Here is a 23,483-nt window from a genome sequence, read left to right as displayed (position 1 = left end):
ACCTTCTGTCAAACTTGAAGCATTCTCTACAAATCCACTTCCCACAGCTAAGGTGCTGTCCTGGGTGTCCCTAAAGGGCCACCTGTCACCTGATTTCCTGGAATCAGCTTTCAGGCTCCTTGGGGTTCCAGGCAATCACATCCACAGGTGCTCATGGCCTGGCTGCTCCCTGTTTGAGGATCTGTGTAAAATAATTTTTTAGTCTTCAAGTTGTTGTTTATTTTTTATCTTATCAGAAGTTCTACACACTGTCCGTACCAAACTTGGCACACAAAGAGAAGGCAGCAAAAAAAGTCACAAAATGTACACTTTCAAGGTCTTTTAAAGCTATTTTATCTAATTAACTCTTAAAATATCCTTTATTTCTGCTTTTCTACCAATAACTAATTATTTGTCTGCTGCACAACATCTGTATTACAGCTCTCCCTAACTAATCACTCTATACCACCAACACAGTAGAAAATAAAGCAGATGAAGAAAAAGAAAAAGGTCAAACAACACCCAAAATCCTCTATTTTGTCTTCTATCTACCTTCATACTAAAACCTCAAAACTCTAAATTTTTCACCCTGTGATAAACTGTACTACTATCTATTTTACACACTCATAAATTCTAATTAATTCCAAAGTCTTCAAAACCCTCTCCATAAACAAAAGCCAAAACCAGTGGTTTCCTAAGAGCCAAGACTTGTTAAAACAAACTAAGAAATATTCCCTATACCCAAAGTTCCAGCAAGGACCCAGTGTCCTCCAGGTCACCTTTCCCAGGAGATGATCCTGCTGGAGGGAACATGGGGAGGAGAGGATAAATAGATTTATTTGAGGGCAGGGCAGGGCAGGAGGACAGCTTGGGAATGGGCTCAGCTCCAGTTTTGGGGCTGCAGTCAGACTTTGGGAGCCTTCACCCCCTGCCAGGTGCAGAGCAGAGCCTGGATTTGGAGCCTGTGAGTCAGGAGGGATGTCCAGAAGTGCTGCGTCACTGGAAATCCTGGGCTTCATGGAGCTCCGTGAAGCTTGGTGGGACCTTTTCTGCTCAAATCTTCTGGTCCTGATTGCACTGGGCACACATTTCCTTGGGAAAACCTGCATCAGCTGGTTTGGAAATGGTTTTATTGCCTTTGGCAGGTGGAATCCATCCAGGTGGATGCTTCTGCAGATAAATGAGCTGTGCCCTCCCTCTTGTACACCTGGGCCAGCTCACATGGAAGAGTCTTATTTTACTTTTTGTAGCAGAAAGATCCACAAAAACGTCTGCGTTGAAGGTCTAATTATCCATTCTTTTGGGGTTTATTGGTTTTTTAAAAATATTCTTGGGTTTGCTTTTGTTTTCCTTGGGATGGAAAATGTTTCACTCTTATGAGGACATTGCTAATTAATTTGATTTAGAAAGCTCAAAAGTGATAGTCCAGGCAAAAAAATCAAAACTAAAGAGGAAAGGGACTGTTGGTTTACTTTGTTTATTGTTGTTCTGTGTGAACACAGCAAAGTGCTCTAAATTTTGGTCCCTCTGGCTGTCACCATAGCTGGGGGCTGTGGGAACACATTGCTCTTGGGGGAATTTCTGGCCAGAAAAACCATTTTTTGTAGGACTGTCAGTATCTGTGGCTGGTGAAAATGAGGGGTACTCAGAAAACAGGAGTATGAATAATGTCTCATCTCTTGCTAAGAGCTTTCATCCTTTATTCTGACGAAATTTTGATTTAGAATTGCTATCCAAATTTGGATTTGGATAGCAGGAAAGCTGGAAAATATTCCCTGAGGGTTTTTGCTCTGCTCTGAGCCAATGGATTGCTGCCTGATTTCAGGGTCATAGGTTTTGGCAAGAGCTTTACTTTGTGAGCTGCTTCTGTGGGTTCACTTCATTTGCACTGTGCAGCAATAATTACATTTTACATCTGAGACTTTACTTGGTGCCACAGAAGAGAGATCAAGAGCATCAACAGACCTTCCTGACAGCTTCAAGGTGTGGGTGTTACTTGTGCCTGTTCCTTGGAAAAGAAAGGATATTTAAATGCTCTGTGAGCCCCTCACCCTCCACCACGGGCTGGGCTGTGCTCTGGTGTCACAGAGCTGGGCTTTCACCCCCAGGTTCAAAGTGGTAAAACCCCACACTCTGCTCCCCTTCTCCTCTTGGAAAGGGAATTTTTCACTAAGGGTTAGCAGAAATCACAGATCAGAAGATACCCAGCCGGGTTTCTTGTTAGAAAGGTCAGAAATCCAAAGTCCAAAGGTCAGAAATATAAATATGGATAGTGGAAGGTGTCCCTGCCATGGCAGGGGGTGGGAATGGAATGATTTTTAAGGTTCTTCCAACTCAGGCCGTTCTGGGATTCTGTGACTGAATGGTCTCGTTTGGGTTTGTTGATTACTAACCAGAAATTGTCTCTGAGAATGCCTTAGAAAGGAGACAGAACCATTGGGGTTGTTTGTTTTTTCCTCTTGTTCCCTTGGGAAACACCACAAAGTCAAAAGCTGCAGCAGGATTCTCTTGGATGGTGTCTAAACCATTTTATTGCAGTAAATAAAAAGGTAAATTTAGCTGATGGTCTAATTATGAACAAGTAGAATAACTGACAGCTCACCCTCAGTTTGTGCATCCAAAATAAGTTTTTCCTTCCTTCAATCAGTGTTTTATATCTGGTGTGTGGGGGTGAAAAGCTGAAGCTCATGGAAGGGGAGTCCAAGTGCTGCAGCTGCCCTGATGGAGTTGCACTTTGTCTCCCCATGTTTTGGAACATGGCAAAGGCTGATTTTTTTTTTTTTAGGTCATGAAGGCAGGTCTCTAAAAATTCTTTCACGGGAGAACAAGTGGTTTGTGTATCCAGTTGTGTCACCTACTTGTGCAATGTTTCTTTCCTGGAGAAAGGAATTTTTGATGTAGATAAACATCTCGAACCCTCGAGGTTTAGTTAATGCTTCTGATAATTTTTATTAAACCCTTGTAGTTTAATTTTGTTCTTTTTATCAGCATTCTTGCTTGGAGTTTGTGCTGAAGGAAACAAATCCAAATAGAATTTTTCTCACAGCTCTGCTGCCATTTTGTTGTTTGGAACTTTTAGAGCCTTGATCTTTGGGAATGATTCCTCTGTACTCCCAATTTGCTCCCAACACTTGATGTGGATGTTGTTCTCTTCCATCAGGGCTCAATCTTTGCTGCCTAAAGCAACATCCCCTCAGTCAACTCTTCAATTCTCCTGCAGTCCCTCTTGCAAACTCACAATATTGTTGCTACTTGGGGATTTTCCCATAATTTTCCCAACTGAAAGCCATCCCTATGCTCTGTTCTAGATTGTGAAGTGGTCAGACTTTTGTTCACCCTTGGCCTATAAAGCTGGTGAACCTTTTAAGTTAATTGCTGAAGCCAGTGTAGATAATTTCAGTAGCCTTGGAATAGCCTTCCTGGAAGACAGGCTGCAGATGGAGAACGGGATGGTGCCACACAGGATTGTTTGTAAGTACCCTCCTGCTCATTTTTAATAGCACAACATTCTTGCTTTATGGTTATTTTAGGACTTTGTGCATAGTTTTTATACTTACCTGAAAATTTCGCTCTTTTTTTGGCAATGTTTTCTTCCTGTTGGGATTCCAGGTTGAATCCCTCTGTAGCTCTGCTTTAATTTTGTAGGATTTGGAATGGTTTGGGTTGGAAGGAACCTTAAAAATCATCCATTTCCAACCCCTGCTGTGGGCTGGGACCCCTTCCACAATCCCAGGGTGCTCCAAACCCAAAGTTAGAAAATGTTTTCTTTAAATCTTGTCTGTTAGATTAACAAATCTATTTAAATAAAAATCCAAAGCTGGAAGATTTTAGGCAATTTTTTTTTTCATATTTGAAGTTAAAGTGTATTCAAAGCTGAACATGGACTGAGAACAATTTGGAGTGGGATTTTTTTGGTCTTTTTTATGGGGTTTGTTTTTGCTTTGCTGTTTTTTTAATGTAGATCACAGTGCACAGGCAGAAATGAAGGAATGACAAAATCAACAACATTTAGCTGAAGTGCAAGAGGACAGGAATATTCTCCCAAAAGAATCTGAGGCAAAATTCTGTCTTTCTGGGTGCTGTTCTGCATAAATATTTCCCCAAGGAAGGATGGGAGCTGAGAGTGTCCCAGGCAGTCCCTTCCTAAAATGTTTTCTGCCTCGTTTTGCTTCCAGTGCTGTGTGGAAGCTGCTCCAGAACAGGCTGGGGGAGGTTCTGGATGAAATAACAGAGATTGGAAGCTGTGAAATTCCCTTGGGATGTTAAAAAAAAAATCATCTTGCTTCATGTTTCTGCTCCAAAGGGGATGTAGTTTCATAATAAGGAAAGGGATTGAAGTTGGATTAACAAAATATTGTTCATCAAGTTTCTCCCTGGATTAAAAGCATAATAAATTGATTTGGTTGGGTGTGAGTGGGGAAGGATTCAGTTTCAGATTTTGCCTTGAAACCCTCCCTTGTGAAGAGTATTTTTTCTCTCCTCTTTGCTCTGCACATTTCTTGCTGGCAGTAATCATCCTTGCTGTTCTCTTCTCACTTGTATTTGCTCTGAATTGTCTTCACATTTCTGTCATTTTTAGGGGAAAAGGGGAATTTTTAACAGTTCATCTTATTTCCTTGTTTTCTCTTGGGTTCTTAGCTCCCAAATCTTGCTGTGGGTGGGTCTCTCTGCCTTTCTGCAGACTGAAATCTGTTCAAATGTCTTTCTACTCCCTTTTCTCATGGCAAACCTTTATCTGCAGCCTTCAGCAGTGCAAGGGACGTGGTTCAATATCTGTCTTACCCAATACCATCACTTTATTAGCTTATTTCAAAACAGTTTATTTCAAAACAGCAGCAATTTTAAACCCTGCCCTCCTTAGAAGAGCAGTATTTTTCCAGAGGTATTTTCTTTTCTTAGTTTTGTCTTTAGATTTATGGTGTGAGTGCAGATCTTGTCCTGGGGGCAAATAGGATTTGTTGCGTCAAATAAGTGAAACTCTTGCTGTTACAGGGCATTTGTACTGAAATTGAATTCTGCTGTTAATGATATTTATCCTAACCCTTTTAATCTCATTATCCTAACTCTTTTTTGGTATCCTTTACCTTTTGCAGCTGTCCATTTAGAGGAATCTGCTCTGAAGGAGTTGGCACAGGAGGCACCGTCAGTGAAGGAGAAAAGCACAGACATGGATGCAGTAACTCCTGCTGGGAAATCAGGATTAGGGCGAGCTGAGGAGGACAAATGCAAGCTGGAAGAAGAAAGGGGACATGAGGAAAGAGGAGGTGGGGAGCACCACCACTTGCACCTTTCCAGCTGCCAGGAGTGCCTGCAGCTTGAGAGCAGCACCATTGAGTCAGTGAAATTCGCCTCTGCAGAAAACATCCCAGAGCTCCCCGATGATTGCAGCAGCAGAAGGGAGGAGAAGGAGCATGAATGTCTGCAAAAAGGAATCAAAAGAATAAACCTGGCTGGGAAACCCCCTAATATCTTGATTTATCTAGGCTCTGAGGCTGCCAAAGGGAGGTTTGAGCAGGTGAAGTCAGTGCTCAGGGAGTGCATCGATGCTGACAGCTACACCGTGTACCAGCTGCACCAGGAGCAAGTGCTCAGAGACCCCTGGGTTGAGAACTCCCTGCTGCTGCTCATTGCCACAGAGGAGCCCATCCCTGAGGGCATCCACAGGCAATTCATGAAATTTCTGTCCAAAGGGGGGAAGATTCTTGGGCTTTCTTCGTCCTTCACCTTTGGGGGTGTGCAGATAAAGCGCAAAAACAAACTGAGGAGGGTGGTGCATGAGCTGGTGGTGTCTAAAAAGGACAGCACTGAGGTGAAGCTGAACCTGCTGGTCAGTGGCTGTGTTTTTGAGGAAGGCATGAAGGGAGATGGCAGCAGAGTGAAGGTGTTGAGTCGATTGAATAATGCTGCTGAAGACACAGTGATTGTGCACCTCACTCACGGGAGCAGTGGAGGAGAAGCCATCCTTTCCCAGGTACTGTGGGCAGGGGAATTCATTTCCTCATTGCTGCATGCTGTGCACTCCTAAAAAATTGTTCCCATTGCATGTTCTTGGGGGTTCCTGTCAAGGGGAGGTGTACAGTCATGGGATGGTTTGCACTGGGAGGGACCTCAAATCCCATCCAGTGCCACCCCTGCCATGGCAGGGACACCTTCCACTGTGCCAGGCTGCTCCAGCCTCAGTGTCCAACCTGGCCTTGGGCACTGCCAGGGATCCAGGGGCAGCCACAGCTGCTCTGGGAATTCTGTTCTAGGGCCTCCCCACCCTCCCAGGGAGGAAATTGTTCCTAATATCTGATCTAAACCTGTAATTTTTCAGTGTGAAGCCATTCCCTGTGTGCTGTCCCTGCATGCCCTGGAAATTGTCTCTCTCCAGGTTTCCTGGGGCTCCTTCAGGCCCTGCAAGGCCACCCTGAGCTCAGCCCAAAGCTTCTCCTGTGCAGCTGAACAATCCCAGCTGTGCCAGCCTTTCCTGCCAGCAGAGGATTATCCTAAAACTCATCCAGTGCCATGGCAGGGACACCTTCCACTGTGCTAGGCTGCTCCAAGCCCCAGTGTCCAGCCTGGCCTTGGGCACTGCCAGGGATCCAGGGGCAGCCCCAGCTGCTCTGGGAATTCCATCCCAGCCCCTGCCCATCCTCCCAACCAGGAATTCCTTCCCAATATCCCACCCAAATCTCCCCTTTCCCAGTGGGAGCCATTCCCAGGTGTAAATGGATGTCCTGGGTGTAGAGGGGATCCAAGTGCAGGGTGGGTTTCATTTGGTGTTAAATAAGGGGAATGTCACTGCTGGGAAAACATTTCCTTATTTTCACCATGGTGTCAGGCATGTGTGGAACAGGCAAGGTAAAAAAGAACAGTTTTGTGTAGGAAGCAGGAATTTTACTCATTAATCCAAGGAAATATCTCCAAAGGGTGCCAGAGGATGTGCCAGATTCCCCAGGGGTGCCCAGAGACAGCACAGGGAGCAGTGGCCATAAACCAAACCCCAGGAAGTTCCACCTCCACTTGAGGAGGAATTTCCTTCCATGGATGTGGCAGAGCCCTGCCCAGGGAGGTGATGGAATCTCCCTTTCTGGGGACATCCCAAACCCACCTGGACACTTTCCTGTGTCACCTGCTCCAGGTGACCCTGCCTGAGCACGGCGTTGGAGTGGATCACCTCCAGAAGTCCCTTCCTACCCTAATTATTCTGGGATTTTGTCATATTCCAGAGCAGAGCTTTCCTTTTCTGCCTGCTGGAGGTGGTGCTGGAGTACAGCTTGAGCAGATTTTGGGAGATGGGAAATAAATCCCACAAAATCCTTACAAAAATAGGAATTGTGGCAAAGCAAGAAGTGCAGAATAAACCTTGCTGGAAACTTTTTTGTTTCCTGAGTCCTTATTCAGGCTTTAAAGGGTTTCAATGTTTAATATTCTGCACCTATCAAACAGCTCAGAGAATCTGGGGGATGGAACTGGGGTAGTCCAGGATGAGCCAAAATCATTAATTTCACTTAAAAATAATATCCCAGGAAGTAGGTGCCTCTCCAGTATCATGATATTGTGATCTCTGGTTAGCAAAAACACCAAAACAGCCAAAGCCCTCAAAAAATGAAACAGATAAGTTCAAATGTTCATAATATTTTTTTCTTAATTTTACGTTCTGGATAATGGGTGAGGAAGCTTCCATGGGGAGGTAAATGTTGGTCACTGATGATTGAAATGATTTAAATATTCCCAGCTAAAGTTTTGGGTGATGGAAAGGTTGATAAGAGGTACCATGGAGTATAGAGAATAAATCATTGAGAAAAGCAGAGCAAGATTTATTTTCCAAGATTAAGTTAGAGAATATAAAAGATGCACAAACTTATGAAAGATTCTATTTTTACCAGTATTTTAGGTAGGGAACTTTCTTAGGAGCCCAGAGCACTGAAATTTAACTGCTAAGGGATCAGGTATCAAGACTCTTGTAGCAGTTATGTAGCTCAGAAATATTGAGGGGGCTCTTAGAAGTGTTTTTGTCTTTTATCAGCTTAAATCTGCTGGGTTTTTGGGAACTCTGTTAGACATTGGAGGATATTTATTGCTTTTTTTGTAGGCACCTCTGCCACCCAGAAAATGGATTTGATTCTGTCCCTGCAAGTTCTGCTTTGCTGCACCCTTTAAATTGATCCTCCTGCTGTAGTAAAATTTAATACTCCAGAGGTTTTCCCCAGGAAAAAGAAAAGGGCATCAGAGCACAGCTTCAAAAACCAGATTAAAAGGATTAGTGTGACATTTTATAATTCTAAATGACTTCCAGTCTGGATTTGAAAAGCCCTTATTGTTTCCAGGCAGTGACATCAGCCATGAAATGTTCTGGCAGATTTGTTTCCCTTTTTTCTGTACTCCTCTGGCGGGTGGGTGTGTCCTGCCTCCTTTTTAGTGTATTTTTTTACAATCATGGAATGGTTTGGGTTGGAAAGGATCTTAAAATTATCTCATTCCACCCCTGCCATGGCAGGGACACCTTCCACTGTGCCAGGCTGCTCCAAGCCCCAGTGTCCAACCTGGCCTTGGGCACTGCCAGGGATCCAGGGGCAGCCACACTCATTAATTTCCCTGAATTTCAATGTGTAAAACACAAAGAACATCATTAAATTTTACAAAATGGAAGACATTAACAAAAATAAGGGCTTTATTTATTAGCAGTAAATGAATCTGCAGAGAGTACAAGTGTGGGTTCTTTGGGGTTTTTTTTTGCCAGGGTCAGGATTAAATGTGTGAGAGGGTATTTCTTTTTGGGACTCAGATGTTTATTAGTTTTTATTTCTGTTGCAGTCTCACAAACCTTGAGTTCTACAGCACTTCACTCTAACAAACTAAAATGGAGCCCTGTCTCTCCAAGGCCTTTAAAGGATAAACTGTCCAATTAAGGAATGACACCTAAATTATTTTCACTTAAATTTTCACTTTCATTTACAAGATATGGGGAACTCAAGCAAGTCACATTAATTTAGTGGAAATCAGTGCAGATAAAGAAACTCTTCTGTCTAAAAAAGTTACTTTCTCACCTGGCAGAAAATCACTCCTCATCACTGCTCATGGAAGCAGATGCTTGGAAGTTGACATTAAATGCAAGAGGAAAAAAAATCCTTCATAAACCTCCTTTTTGGCTCGTTTTTTTCTGCTTTTCCAAGATACTTCAAAGCCCTTGTGTGTTAGAACCCTGGCTGCTGAGAATTCCAGACTTTCTGTGCTGCCAGGCACTGACCCCCAAGAGAACACTGCATTGACCTGAGGCCCTGGAGAAGCTTCCAAAATGGAATGACAGAACTGGGATTGTGGGTGTGCAGTTTGAATAGAAGTGTGTGATATCACAGGGTGGGAAACTCAGAGTTTAAGGGTTTAGAATACAGTAATAGATATAAAGCAGGATGGAGGGTTTAGGGTGGAGGCTGCTCCTTCTTCACCTTCTTCTCTATGGGTTTGGGTGGTTTTGTGTAATGAAATAAGGAAGTCCACATTACAGACCACAAAAAGGAGCTTCTAAAAAGCTCTTTCAATTTTAATGGAATTTCAGTTTTAATTGTAATGGAATTCTGCTCATGTTGTAGCCAGAAAATGTCCAGCCTTGCTGTTGGTTCTGGCAGACCTGAAAAGCAGGAAGTTAAATTTAAGTTGGTAAGCTAAGTTTGATCAACTACTCCAGAAAAAGTTTATTAAGAAGGGTAATTTTAGGTTGATTTCAGAGGAAATGGTGGTGTATTGATGGCTGTGATCCTTGAATTGCAAACTGATTTTCTTTTTTTATAAATCCTGCCAGGCCCATTTGGAACTGGACAGCAATTCCATGGATGTGCAAACTGAAGAGGATTTTAATTTGCTTAAAATGAGCAATTCCAAGAGATATGAAGTTCTCAGGGAGATCCTGACCTGCCTTGGGCTCAGCTGTGAACTGAGTGAAATTCCTGAATTAACACCCATTTATCTGCTCTCTCCAGATGAGGTAAGCTGGGATTTACCCTGCCAGGGAAATTCAGTGTTCTCTTAAAGCCTGCTATTTTTGTTTGGAGAGTTTTCAACAGATACTTCAGGTAAGCAAAAATTTTAATTTTTAATCCATCCAATTTTGGTCCCTGCTAGATGGAGTTTTGAATTTCACCACAGGGGAACTGTGCAGGGTTAATTTTATTATATTTCTATATTTCTGGTAAGAACTTTTTAATGCTGTTCCTTTTGAAGGCTGTAGTGAGCTACAGAAAGAACTGCTTTGAAAACCAGGATTTATTTTCCTTTTAAGTCAAGATGAAAAGTTCTGCACAGGCTGGCAACAAAAGAGGAAAAGGTGAAGAGCAGAGTGGTGTGATTGGGAAGGGGCTGATGGCACAGGGAAATCAATCCCTGGTTCCTGAGGATGTTGTAATATTTCCTGGGAATATTTGTAATTCAAATGTCAGCTCTCAGTGCTGCTCTCATCCACGTGAGACACTGCTCTGAACAATTGTGAGGAATGTATAAAACAGTGATTTTCACTTGTTTTTCTTTAAAATACAGCTTCAAAATCCTGTGTGAATTGATTCTCCATTTGTGTGGCAATGTGGAAACAACTAAAACCCATTTAATCTCTTTGGCTTGTATTAAATGTGCTCCAGACACAAGACTTGTTTATTGAATTCTTCCTTTTTGTGTTCCTTTCTATCACTATTTTTTTTTTCATGATTGTTTCTATCCAATGCCTTTGGACTTCTCAAGCATGTTATAAATTAAAATTCAGCTAATTTCTATCCAAACTTGCCATCTAGTGGCATACTCCAGGGCTGCAGACCATCAAGTAAAGATATTTTAACTGTATTTTCTTTAGTTAAAGTTTATACCACAACTAGTTTTTAAAGTTTACATAATAAATTATATTAATAAATTATTTTATTCCTAAAATTTATTAATTTTTATCTGGTTTCATGAGATTTTAATTGTTTTATTCACATATCTTAATGGTAGTTTTGCTGTGTGTAGTCGTTGTTGTAATGTCTTTCCCTTTAGCCTTGGTATAATTCCAGAATTTTGTGTAAAAGGAAATTGCAACTTGTAACAACTGCATTCCTAACGAAGAGAGAGCACATTGAAATAAATAATGAATGTGTTTGAGTTTAACTTTCTCACAAATTATTTCTTTTTCTCCATCCATCCATTATTTATTTTTCTCTATAGGCCTCGTTGCTTTCCCAGAGAGCCAGGATATACCAAAAATGTGAATTATTTGAGGAAATCCTTAATTGTATTGCCGGCAAGTGATTTTGGGATGGTTTTCTTACTTCCCTGTAATACAAATACCATAATTAGTCAAATGATGATCTAGCAAGCTCAAGCTCTTGTTAGCAGATCCAAAAATGATGAGAAATACTTTACTATTGCTGAGACTTGGCAGCTCAGGAAGGATTCCTCATCCCCAAACTGGAGTTTCTGTTGTGTTTAAAAACTGCTGGTTCCCCTCAGCTGCTCAGATTTTCTAATTAATTTCAGGAGCCCCAAGCTCCTTTTGCTTATGAGGAAAAAGTAATAATTGTGTTTGCTCTGCATTTTTTACTCCATTAAAAAAAAAATGAAGCTGAGGGTTTTTTGGGGTAATTTTAAAATTCTTTCAGCTTTAAGTGGTGATTTGGGGAGTTCTTCAATTTGCAGCAGAGCTGTAAATTCTGTGGGATTCCCTTGGTGCCTCTTCCATCTTTTATCAGAACTTTCACCAGACCTGTTTTTTGGTACCTTTTGGGCATCAAATAAAATTGTAAACTTTATTCTGTGAACAAATAGCTTCTCCTGATTTGCCTTTGCTGAAATTCCTGGACAGTCTGTGTTTTTCTGCATCATTGTTGAGATGCTGTTAATGATCCCATCAAACCCGTGCTGCTGATTGATGTAAATGTGATTATTTAGAATTTAAGATGTTCGTCTCCACTCTGTGAGTGTTGCTTGGTGTCTTTTGCAGTGGAATTTGAAGCTATTCCTGAGGGGTGCATTGGATTTTTTTTTCACTTTTCCTCCTCAGAATTCACATTTTGAAGTTTTCATTTCCAATTCACCATAGTCTTGCTGCATGGACTACAAAAGGCCAACAAAACATGAGCAGAACTGGAATTATTCTATTTTAAATCCAAATGAAAGCTCTGCTATCTGATTAATGGATGGTCATGTCCATCTTTAAGGATTTTACATCTTAGCAGGGAGAATTCTGCTACAACAACCACAAAGGCAGTGTTGGAATGAAGAACAATTAAAATGCTGGTTAAAAGCTTAATTAAATCTACACAATTTGGTGCTGAATGTAATTTTAGAGGCCTGTGTTGATAGCATAACCCAGAATCTTTGTTTTTTTCTGCTTTTCTTGCTGGGCTGCAGAGCAGTTGAGCAAATGGAGAGGGAAATTCTGTGTCCTGCGGGGAGGGGGGACTCCAGTGTCTGGCACCCACATGTTCAGTGGCAGCTCCAAGCATAGAGATCTGATTTTTTCTGCAGCTTTGCCCTTAAACTCTCAAATATTTGCTCTTTCAGCCATCTCCAAGGATAATTTTTCAGACATAAATGCCAGGATTGTGTTTTATTGCCAGAGTAGGTTTCAAACCAAGGATTTACTCCTTGAAGAATAAGATTTGTCCCAGTGATGATTATTCCCATTAGGAGTTGTTACACCCACACATTTGCTCATCTTAAAACTTGAGTAAAAACTCCTCAGACTCAAATTTTTTTTTGTGTTTTTGAGTAATTCAGTAGCTGGGGCAGAATCAGCTCAGAGCAGATTTCCATGTCTTGATTCTGGGGTGGCATCGTCTGCTTTTAAATTCCAGGTCCATTATGTCAGCCAAGAAAATGTGGAGTTACTTTATCCTGAATAAATCTTCCTTTGAGGATGGGAAATTTGAACTCTCAGCTAACACTATAATGAACCCTGATTTCAGGGTACATTTGGAGACAATTGTTTCTGAAATATTTCCATGCATATTCATGGGTGTTGTAGGACTTGAGATTCAACTTCAGGGTTTGTTTTTTTTAAAAATTTCCAGTGCTAAAATAAAGGGTAGTTACCCTGAAACTCCCTAGTTTTTATTACTACCCAGGTTTTTTTTGTTTATAAGTGAACCAAAAATGTATATTCTACAAAATGGGAGATTTGCTTGTTTTCTCTTACTCTCAAAGCATGAGCATCATCCCTGCCTTACAGACAGTGGAACAAAAAACAAGAGCTCTTTGGAGTTATTTATTCCAGAAAATAAATTTGCTCTTTTCTCTGTCTCAGAAGTAAAATAAGAGCAAAGAAAAATATTAAATGACCAACAGACCATGAGAGACTTGAATAAATCACTGATAAATCATTTGTGTCTAACCTTTTTTTTTAAAATGTATTATTGTGTATTATTTGAAATGAGCAAAAACCTTTGAACTTGAAAGCTATTCCGAGTTTGTTTCTTGGCTAAAAATGAAAATGTCTTTCAAGGCAAAGTAGCTTCAAGGAAAAAAATCAGATTAAGCAATGTCAATGCATTTGTACCAATAAAAATGGGTATTTGCTGAAGCACGTTACTGGTTTTGGGGAATGGATTTAATGTATCTGTGAAACTTCACCTAAGGACTGATAGCTGTGCTATCAGTTAAAAATATTTGGAATTTAACTTCATGGATTTAGGGCTTTTTTTCCATAATAAATTCAAAGTCATTTGTCGGGCTGCGAGGCTTTGAGTTGCCTGTGTGTGCAGGGAGGGTTGGTTTGTATTTGCTGGTTTTGTGTTCTTCCCTCTCCCCTCCTCAAATTCACTTTTGTTTCTTTACAACAAAAACTTGCAAGCCCAGAAGGGCCACACAAATCATAAAGCTAACTTTTTTTCAGTGTTGGCATTCATGGGAAGTGTCAATGTCTGGATTCTAATACTAATTCCTGCTGTTTGCTGGTGTTGGAGTGTGGTTCTGAAGGGAATTGTTCTCCAAGAATATGGTTTTTGACAGTCTGTGCCTCATTGTTTTCCTCTTTTTGCTTCATTAACACTCAGAATAATGAAATTATGTAGGGACTGTGTCCAAATTCAGCAGTTCAGAGCTGCTCTGGTCTGGTTTTTATATCTCAGTGATATCTCCTCTTGTACGATATCTCCAAGTGAGCAATTCTAACACTTGTCACACAGTCCTATGGAGGAATAAATTCTGTGTATTTTAGCATCTTTTAATTCTTTCTCCCCAGTCTTCCATTACTCTGCACACTTTTATTAATGAAGTTTCCTTATGGAACTGTTGGTTCTTGAGTTAAATTTGTGAATTTTTGGGTTCCACTTATTTGGTAGAGGAAAAAGCTTAAAAGAAGCTGAGTTTGTGGAGCAGATTTTGCAACAGTCCTGATGCCTCAGGTTTGAGCTTTTCTATTTTTCACATTCTGTGCTGCTTCAGTGTGTGGGGCTGGGCTTCATATGAGGGGATGGTGAGCTCTGTGCACAGAGCAGGGAGACAAAACAATTCCTGCTCCAGCTGGGCACCAAGGACAAATGATCCAAATCTCAGCCCAAGAGCACAAACCCCGTGGGCTGGAGAGAGAAAAACAAGCAGGATGGGAGTGCAGGGGCTGAGCTGGAATTGGACACTGAACTGCAATGTGCACATGGAGCAGAGCTGATCCCAGGGAGAGACCCCGTGAGCGCTCGTGCATTTTGGGACCATTTGGGTTCATCTTGGGTGCAGCCCTGGCTGGGCTCTTGTGCTGCCCAAGGTGGATCCATGGAGGCCTTTTCATAAATCCCTGCTTTATTCTTTAGCTCTGTGCAGCCTCTGCTCTAGGGCAGCCTGCACAAGGCATCAGTCCAGGGCAGGATGCTTTTCACAGGTACTTCTGTGCCAAGGTAGCCCTGGCAGTGAAAAATGAGAGTCACAGAATCCCAGAATTATCAAGGCTGGAAGAGCCCTCCAGGATCATCCAGTGCCATCACCCCAAACCCTGTCCCCAAGGGCCACATCCAGACTCCTCTGGGACAATTCCAGCGACTCCAAACCTCCCTGGGCAGCTCAGCCCAAGGCCTGACCACTCTGCCAGGGAAATTTTCTGTCCCAATCTCCAACCTGAGCCTGCCCTGGTGCAATTTGAGGAAGGGAGGCCATTTCCTCTCCTCCTTTCCCTGACCCTCCTGGCAGGGACTTGTGCAGAGCAATGAAGTCCCCTCTGAGCCTCCTTTTCTCCAGGTTGAGCCCCTGAGCTCCATCAGGAGTTTTCCAGTCCCTTCCCAGCTCCGTTCCCTGCCCTGGACACTCTCCAGCCCCTCAAGGCCCTGTTTGAGGTTGTCCTTTTCATGGCTCTCTTCAGTTGCGAAGAGCTTGCTTGGATCACTGAAGGACATGAAATTAACACCTTGCCTTGAAAAATTGTTTTGTTCTCAAACAAAAACAAACAAAAAAACAACAACAAAATAAACCCTTTTGTCTGTGTCCGGAGAAGGAGTATGGAGCTGATAAGGGGCTGGAAAACACATCCTGTGAGGAGCAGCTGAGGGAGCTGGGAAGGGGCTGAGCCTGGAGCAAAGGAGGCTCAGGGGGCCCTTGTGGCTCTGCACAAGTCCCTGCCAGGAGGGGACAGCCGGGGGGGCCAGGCTCTACTGCCATGTCCCAAGGGAAAGGAGGAGAGGAAATGGCCCTCAAATGGCACCAGGGCAGGCTCAGGTTGGAGATTGGGAAAGAAAATTTCCCTGGCAGAGTGGTCAGGCCTTGGGCTGAGCTGCCCAGGGAGGTTTGGAGTCTCTGTCTGTGGGAGTGCTCAGGAGGAGTCTGGATGTGGCCTTGGGGACAGGGTTTGGGGTGATGCTGGTGGGGCTGGGGTGGCACTGGGTGATCCTGAGGGGCTCTTCCCATCTTGATAATTCCACGGTATCAGGAATAGTAACAGTGACTGCAGGTGGAAGGCGTGGAGAAGAAGATGTTGAGGACTAATGACACAGTCACAGGAACATTTTTCAAGAAAATTTTCTTGGCTCTTTGTTCAGAGGCAACTTTTTAACCAACCCTATAGTGCAACATGGCTGTGAAACTATAAAAGGCTTTTTACTAATTTGTGAGACAAAAATTCAACTGGTCAATTGTGAGATTGTTTATCCTGGTGGGAAACAGGATTTGAGTGACAAATGAACTTTGTTCGGCCTGCATCCTGTAAATCTGGCTTTGAGGTGAAGGAGGACAGGATCAGATGGGATATTGGTAATTTGGAATTGTTCCCTGGCAGGGTGGGCAGGGCTGGGATGGAATTGCCAGAGCAGCTGTGGCTGCCCCTGGATCCCTGGCAGTGCCCAAGGCCAGGTTGGACACTGGGGCTTGGAGCAGCCTGGCACAGTGGAAGGTGTCCCTGCCATGGCAGGGGTGGCACTGGGTGATCTTTAAGGTCCCTTCCAACCCAATCCTTTCTGGAATTCTCTAATTATTAGAAGGCTGGATTACCTCCTAATTTGTTTACTCTCAAAACTTTCTTCAGCCTTTTTCCTGGAGCTGATTTTAAGGGAACCCTGGGGTGCTGCAGGTGTTCCCAGTGCATTCAGCAGTACTGAGCAGTGTCCCTGCCCAGCTGAGCCACATTGGAGTTGGAATTCTGTCCAAATCACCAGGAATTTCTGCTGCTCCCAAAGCTGGATGCAGCTGAGGCTTTCCCTACCTCTCTTGCAGTCTGGGGAAGGTGTTTGCCAGCAGGGGACACTTCTGAGCTGGATTTCAAGGGGGAAAACAGGGAAGGGATGAAAAACATTTCATGCATAGTGTGTTGTATATAGATTTGCATGAAAATATCTTTGCATGTTTGCAGCAACTGCCCTGTATAATATTTCCTCAGTTTGAAACCAGCCTTTGAAATTCCACAAGAATTGATGCCATGTAGTGTCAGAATACAGTAAAACATTTCCAATTAAGAAATCTTGATGGGAGGTGAAGGGAATTCCAAATGTGGAGCCAAGTAATTCCAGGTGGTGGTTAAAGATACCTTTTCCTTTTCTGCTCTTTATCTTCAGGGAATATTTGCCATGTATTTAGGGGAGAGGGAAAGGGAAATCTGGCAAACATTGCCTTTACTTTACACTTCTCTACTTCAAATTTTGTTTTCCTTCTTGCTGGATGGCAGCAAACATACTGTTCCTGTTAAACAAGCATCAAGCACATTTGTAGGCACATAATAATGAACAACATTCTTACTTTGCATTATGGTTTGTAAACAGCTTTTGGGCTGTGTATTGATTCAAAAAATGTTTTTGAGGATCATTTGGAAAATGCAGGAGGCTTTGAGGAGTGAAAGCAAGTCTGCTGTTTATAGCAATCTCCATAAAAAGGGTCTTTATGCTGCTGTGAGAACTAAAAGTTAATGCCTTTTGTACCGAGTAGCATTTAATCTTTCTGTGGAGCTCACTCTGATGTGAAATTATGATGTGCTGGCATCTGACCAAAGTGCCACTCATGGAATTGGATTCTCTCATGTTTCAAGGCTGGCTTCGAGTCAGTGTGCATGATACTTCACAACCACTTTCTTCAGCAGGCATGTTCCTTCTGTGCTGGAGAGAATGGAAAATTTCATTATCCCCCCAGAATGGCTTATGTAATATATATTTAAAACATTTGTGATCTCGGTCTGCTGCTGACTTCTCACTCTTGAGATGACAGAGAGCAGCACCAGGCCTGAGCATTTCTTGGGTACAGGTTGCTCAGCAGAGTGCTGAGGCTGACTTTTCTTAGTTTCAGTTTAATCTGGGAGTTTGGGATGGGGATCTAAATTTAAAATGTCCAACCCTCGGTGGCAGATCGATCCAAATTCAGGTGTCCCATTCTGCCTTGCTGTGAGGGCTGTGGTTCAGGTGGCTGGGTGTGGATTTTGTTTCAGCACTCCTGGTAAAGCCTTTGGAGTCAGGGCTGCCCTGGAGCAGATGGGGGATTTTGGAGGGCGGGAATCCCTGCCTTGTGACAAACACCGCGCGTTTGGCACTGCTCTGACCTCACTGCTGAAGATCTGACAAAAGTGGAGGATGTCCAAACATAAAAAAAAAACCCTCAAGATTCCCTGATGTCCATGGGGCCTGCAGCTAATTTATGGAAGTGAGACTGGGAAAATGAGAGCAGGCTTGGCATCAGCTGGAGCCTGGCGAGATCCTCTCGAGTTACCATTGCTCAGAAATGACGCCTCCTTCCCACAATGGGAAATTGTTGTAGGGTTTGTCTGACAGCTCCATTAGAGCTCCTTTTGTAGCTTCACTTCTAAGCAGATTATGACCAGAATATATATTTAATTAACATATATTTTAATTAAAGGGGCAAGCTGGATAAATATAGGGATAAATAAATGTATATAACCAAGAGGAAAGAGAAGTGTCCTGTCAAATCTTTCTTCAAAAAAGAAAAAACTGCAAACTTCATCTGCTTTTGAAACACTGCATTTGCAACATTCAGGTCTTCTGAATTTGTATTTTATTCCTTTGAAAGGCTGCATTTGCAACATCCAGGTCTTCTGAATTTGTATTTTATTCCTTTGACAGTCCAGTTGTCCAGTAATGTGCAGGAAAAAAACCTTGTCTTCAACACAAAGTTTATTATTGAAGTTTATCAAGCTGGATTTATTCTGGATAATGAAGATGGGAGTTTAATTGGAGTTATTGATTTAAAAGACACCGTGGTGTTCTCAGAGTTTGTCACTGGGCAAAAACTCCAAAAAAAACCATTGCCAAGTGTGACTTGTGCCAGCAGTTGATGGGGAAGGGACTGCCTTAGGGATTGTGTGTTCATCCTCTGACAGTTCATTTCCAGCCATGGTTTCTGACTTGTTGAGGAAATCAGGAAATTCCAGGTGCAGGGGCAGTGGAATTTGGCATGTGCCTGTCTGGCTGACACGATGCAGTTCCTAGAGTGAAAAGCTGATTAAAGAGCAGCTGTTAGCTGAAATCAGAAAGTTTGCTGTAGTTCCTACTCTTTTTTTTTTGGGGTTGCAGTGGGTGTTCCCAACAAGCAGAACATGTTTGACTTTAATAAACCACTGTACTCACTTGGACTTGGACTGGTGATGACAAAGGATTTACAGGAAAATCGAGGCAAGGTTTTCTCAGAAGGAAAAAAAAAATCAGAATACATCTTGTGCTGTCTGTTTTCGTGGTACATGTATTTTTCTTCTCCCAGGAAAAGTATCCTGTGTAAAGGTCTATGAGGGCAACCTGTATTTTACAGTTAGCTCATGCAGAGCTGTTCTTCACAGGATGAGGTGATTTAATTGCAGGAATTTCAGCTGCTCACAGTTTTATCTCTGCCAGCATTTCCTAGAGGATCCACAGCAGGGATGACTTTTGGTCCTGCACCTGTATAATTCCATAATTCTATATACAGTCTTGTGTATGTGTGTCTTAATATGTTTAAAAATATGTAATTATTTAATCTGTGTATAATTTTATTCTATCAGTCATATTGGCCACCTCAGGTTTCAGAAATTATCTCATTTCTTTACCCATTTCTTACTAAATACACAAGATAATAAAAGAGAGTCAAGTGCCAGAGGCCCAGAGGAGACCAGAGAGCTCCAGCCCTGAGAAAAGTTGGGATGAGAGTTCTCCATGGAGTGTGTAAATCAGAGCATGCTCCTTGACTGATGAGGATAAGAACTTTTTTTTTTTTTGGAGAGAAAAAATGCAGGAGGAAGAGCTGGTGGATCTGGTTTGATAGCAGATGAAAAAGCAGAGGCTGTGTGGGAGGAGGAGAGAGGGGAATGGGGCAACAGCTGAAGAGCAGAGGTAAGGAGTAAGACTTGAACATGGAGAAAATAACTTTATTACTGCATTTTCTAGCATTCCCTACAGCTGCTGGTTGTTATGTACATGTCTCACAATTTTAACTATAAAAATTGTGCTGCTTTGGACTGATGGTTTCAGTAAAATGTGGGACAAGGTTGGATTTTTACAGCTTGTTTTATTGAGAATCACTTTCCTGCTCTAGTTGTTTCTCAAGCCTGTACTGAATTGTGCTCCTGAATTTATCTAAGAAATGTTTCAAGAACTACTTCAGAAAACATTTCAAAATATACTTCTTAATTTGTAAAAGAAACCAATAAATGTATAATTAAAATAATAGTAAAAGCCAGGCAATAGCAGGATCAGTATTGAGGAGATTTTAACATGGAAAATAATATTTTCTTCAGTTTGAGAGTATTAATTGTAATAAATTTATGATTTTTACACATGGTGAGAACTTAAATTTGGAGTTTAGATCATTTAGAAACAAAAATCTTTTGAAGTGGGGTCACAGATTGCTAAGTCTCAAAACATTTGCTGGACAAACAATCCACATGTAAATTTTTAGTCAGCTTTTTTCTTTTGCATATAGATTTACTTACAGAACTCAATGCCTTAACAACTTCAGACAGAGAAACTGAACAAAAATAAAGCTGTTTTCATTTGCTGAGAGAAAGAAAGAGAGATTATGGATATATATGGATATTAATTTGGATTATTGAACCATTCACTTATGTCTCCTTTTTTAGTGATTGTGTTTTGATGTTACACTTGGAACAAAAAAATTAATCACAATTTCTTTTGTAATTTAGCATTCAACTGATGAACAGGTCATAGTAGAAGTATAAAAAGTTACATTGGTCTCGTTGTTAAAATAATTTCAAGGAAGAGCAGCATTCAGCTGGAGAAAGTGTCTCGTGTTAAGAGCTGTGCTTGGATGTTCCCTGCTTATGGAATAAAGTCAAGTTTTAGGAATTAAAAAACATCTTAAGATCCTCAGGAGTTTTAAAAACTTACTTTGTGAGAGCATGTCTCAGCATTTCCATGGAGTCAGAATCGATGCAAATTAATTCCAGGAGGTATGTCTGAAATTCTTCTGCAAGATAAGGAACAATAATTGTGTTTTGATGCATGATTGTCAGGATCTAAATAAAAAATTGCATCTGGCATGTTTTGACTTTAGAATTTATTACATAAAGTGAGCAATTACCCCTGCATTTTTCTGGTCTGGAAGACATTTCTTCTTTCCAAGATGGAATTGTTGGGTTTAGGACTAGTGAGTGTACCACAGCTCCCTGTCAGGAGCAGCAGCTGCAGAGAGAGCTTTTATCTGGGTATTTTCCATTTTTTAACTGTGTTTTAGGTGTTGGGATCTCAGTACAATTATTTGCTGGTGGAAAAGAAAATAGAATAGCTGAAAACAAATGGTAATTCTTATTTTTTTGCTTCCTTTGAAGAGAGGGGCACTTTGCCAAGGTTACCATAAGCAGTATGAGCTGCAAATTAAAATCAATATTTGAATTTCCAAAGATTTTGTTAGAAATACCAGGAAACATTTTTAACTGTCCTTCTGCCTTTGGAATATTTCTCTCATTATTTTAAATCAATGTACTTGGGAGTTTTTTGCAATTATGGGAGGTTTTTCCTTCTTTTCCCTTTTCTTTTTGTTTTAGCCTTTTTTTTTCTTCCTGTTTTAGCATCTTTTCCTTTTTCTTCCTGTTGTAGCCATATTGATATTAGTAATATACTAATAACATACTGATATTAACAGATATTAACACATTTTGGTATTAAAGCACATGTGGGAGGGTAAGTGTTGGATTGGATATTTCAGTCCAGTGGTATTTCTGAATATCCAGAAAAGATAAGGGTTTGCTTTTGATATCTCTGCAGCACTTCTGGAGGTGGAAGTGGACTTTTCTCCAAATATTTCCAAGCTTTTTTCTATCCTACACAATCCACTCTGTTTAATTAGCAGCCCAGGATTAGCAGATTGGACATTTTTGAACTGCATTTAAACGTTATTATAATTATTGCTGCCTTTATTGCTCCATAGATAAAAAATTCTCCATATGTTCAAGGACGTTTTTTTCTCTTAGAAGCATTTGATGATTTGCTGGTGTTTGATAATTTTGCTGATAGAATTTAACTTTCACAGCCACTGTCACAATCCTCCTTTTTTTTTTTTTTTTTCCACTGGTTTGGCAAACTGAAAGCACGTATCAAACTTTAAACTCAAAATTAAACAATCATTGTTTTGCTCACAGTTCTCGTGTTTCCCCAGCAATTATGTTCAAAACCCAAAAAACTGTCCTTATTTAACCAAGGATGAATTAATTAATCACTAAATACCATGTATTAATATAGATTTTGTCTGGTTTGAGTACAACTAGTGCTCAAAGTTTGTGTACAGCTATTCTGGATGTGCATTTTAAACTCCTTTTTTTTGCATTTTAATACTGATTAATCCCTGAAACTTTTTCTTTTAGGGCAATTCATTTTTAGAAGTTACCCCTTCAGTTTGGGACTATTTATTATAATATAAAGATTTTCTACAAAGTTGGTTTGTATATAATCAGTTAAAAGTTTATCTTTGGAGTGGATTTGTGGTAGAATTAAAAATTTTGGATCCTTTCGTGACACTAAAAGAAAAACAGCCAAGGTCAGGACAGTCTTACAAAAGCAAGGAGTGAAACAAAAACCCTTCTGAAGTGGAGAACCTGGCCAGAATGAAGCGAATCCTTGCCTGGATTAATACAAAATTTTAGTGTGAAAAATCTTTTTTTTCAGGTGTGCAATTCAGAGAAGTCCTAAAAAACAGAAGTGAGAGGTATTTGCAGCCACTGTGGTTTGGTTTTAGTCAGTTTTGAGTTCTCTTTTTTGAGTTGCACTTTGGATTAACTCCTGCTCGCAGTGTGAGCACAAATATCTGCAGGGGCAGGGACAGGTGGTTCTGCTCAGAAAAAAAAAAAAACAAAAAACCCAGGAAAATCCAAAATCCTGCAGAATAAAGAATGTGCCGTGGTCAGAAATGCTGCTCCCTGCCTGTGGTTGGGTCTGCAGGGCAATTCTCATGCACTGCCTCAGCTTGGGTCTGTCCTTGTCTCATTCTTTGAGTGCCTTTTTCCCCAAAACCCTGATTTCAGTGCTGAGCTTTCACTTGGGACTTGGAAATCAAAATGCGCCCTTGTGGAGTAGGAGCTCGTGGTGTGTTGGACTTGAGGCAAACCCTGGGTTTGTTCCATAAAACTGGACCTTATTTTGTAAGATTTAAATGAGTTTTATGCCCGGTTTTAAAGGAGGAATTAAATTTGTGGTGTTTATTTCTCCGTTTCTCCCTGAAATGCTGTCAGCTCCCTCCAGAGCTCTGGAGCTCGTTCTTGGATCCTTAAATCCAAGGTGCAGTCTAGGATTGGATCTTCGTCTTCCTGGGTTTCCTCTGGGGGAAAACTTTGCTCCTTTTTCTGTGAGAAAGGTTCAGTCCCAGCAGAAGAAAGTGTTGCATCTGAAAAGGCTGAAAAAGGAGAAAATAATTAAAAACCACATGGCTGGGAGAGCTGTAAATGGAGTTTGTATCATCCTTTCTCACAACTGAGCCTTGTGTGAATACTGTGTTTAAATATTGTATTTTCAACCATGTTTTGTAAGAAAAAATCATTAATTTCTCATAAACTGGGAATTCGTGAGGTTTCTTTCAAGGTTCTCTATTTGCTGTCAGAGTTTTACATTGCTGTGTATGTATCTAATGTATTTTTGAAGCATGAAGCTTCTTTGATACTCTGCTAA

General features: G+C 41.3%; 1 protein-coding gene across 2 annotated transcripts in view; it reads left to right on the top strand.

Annotated features, from left to right (window-relative positions):
* Nucleotides 1-23,483, top strand: part of HLCS (holocarboxylase synthetase) — a 118,848-nt gene that overhangs the window by 5,677 nt on the left and 89,688 nt on the right. For both annotated transcript variants that reach the window (XM_041487753.1, XM_041487752.1), the window contains exons 3-5: nucleotides 3,288-3,450; nucleotides 5,073-5,950; nucleotides 9,764-9,946. In XM_041487753.1, the coding sequence (XP_041343687.1) occupies nucleotides 3,288-3,450; nucleotides 5,073-5,950; nucleotides 9,764-9,946 (1,224 nt within the window). The remainder of the gene's footprint in view (nucleotides 1-3,287; nucleotides 3,451-5,072; nucleotides 5,951-9,763; nucleotides 9,947-23,483) is intronic.

Source organism: Pyrgilauda ruficollis, unplaced genomic scaffold (genome assembly GCF_017590135.1).
Source record: "Pyrgilauda ruficollis isolate IOZ18807 unplaced genomic scaffold, ASM1759013v1 scaffold84, whole genome shotgun sequence".
NCBI lineage: Eukaryota > Metazoa > Chordata > Aves > Passeriformes > Passeridae > Pyrgilauda > Pyrgilauda ruficollis.
Note: the sequence above shows the minus strand (reverse complement) of the source record. Positions and strands in the feature narration are given on the sequence as shown.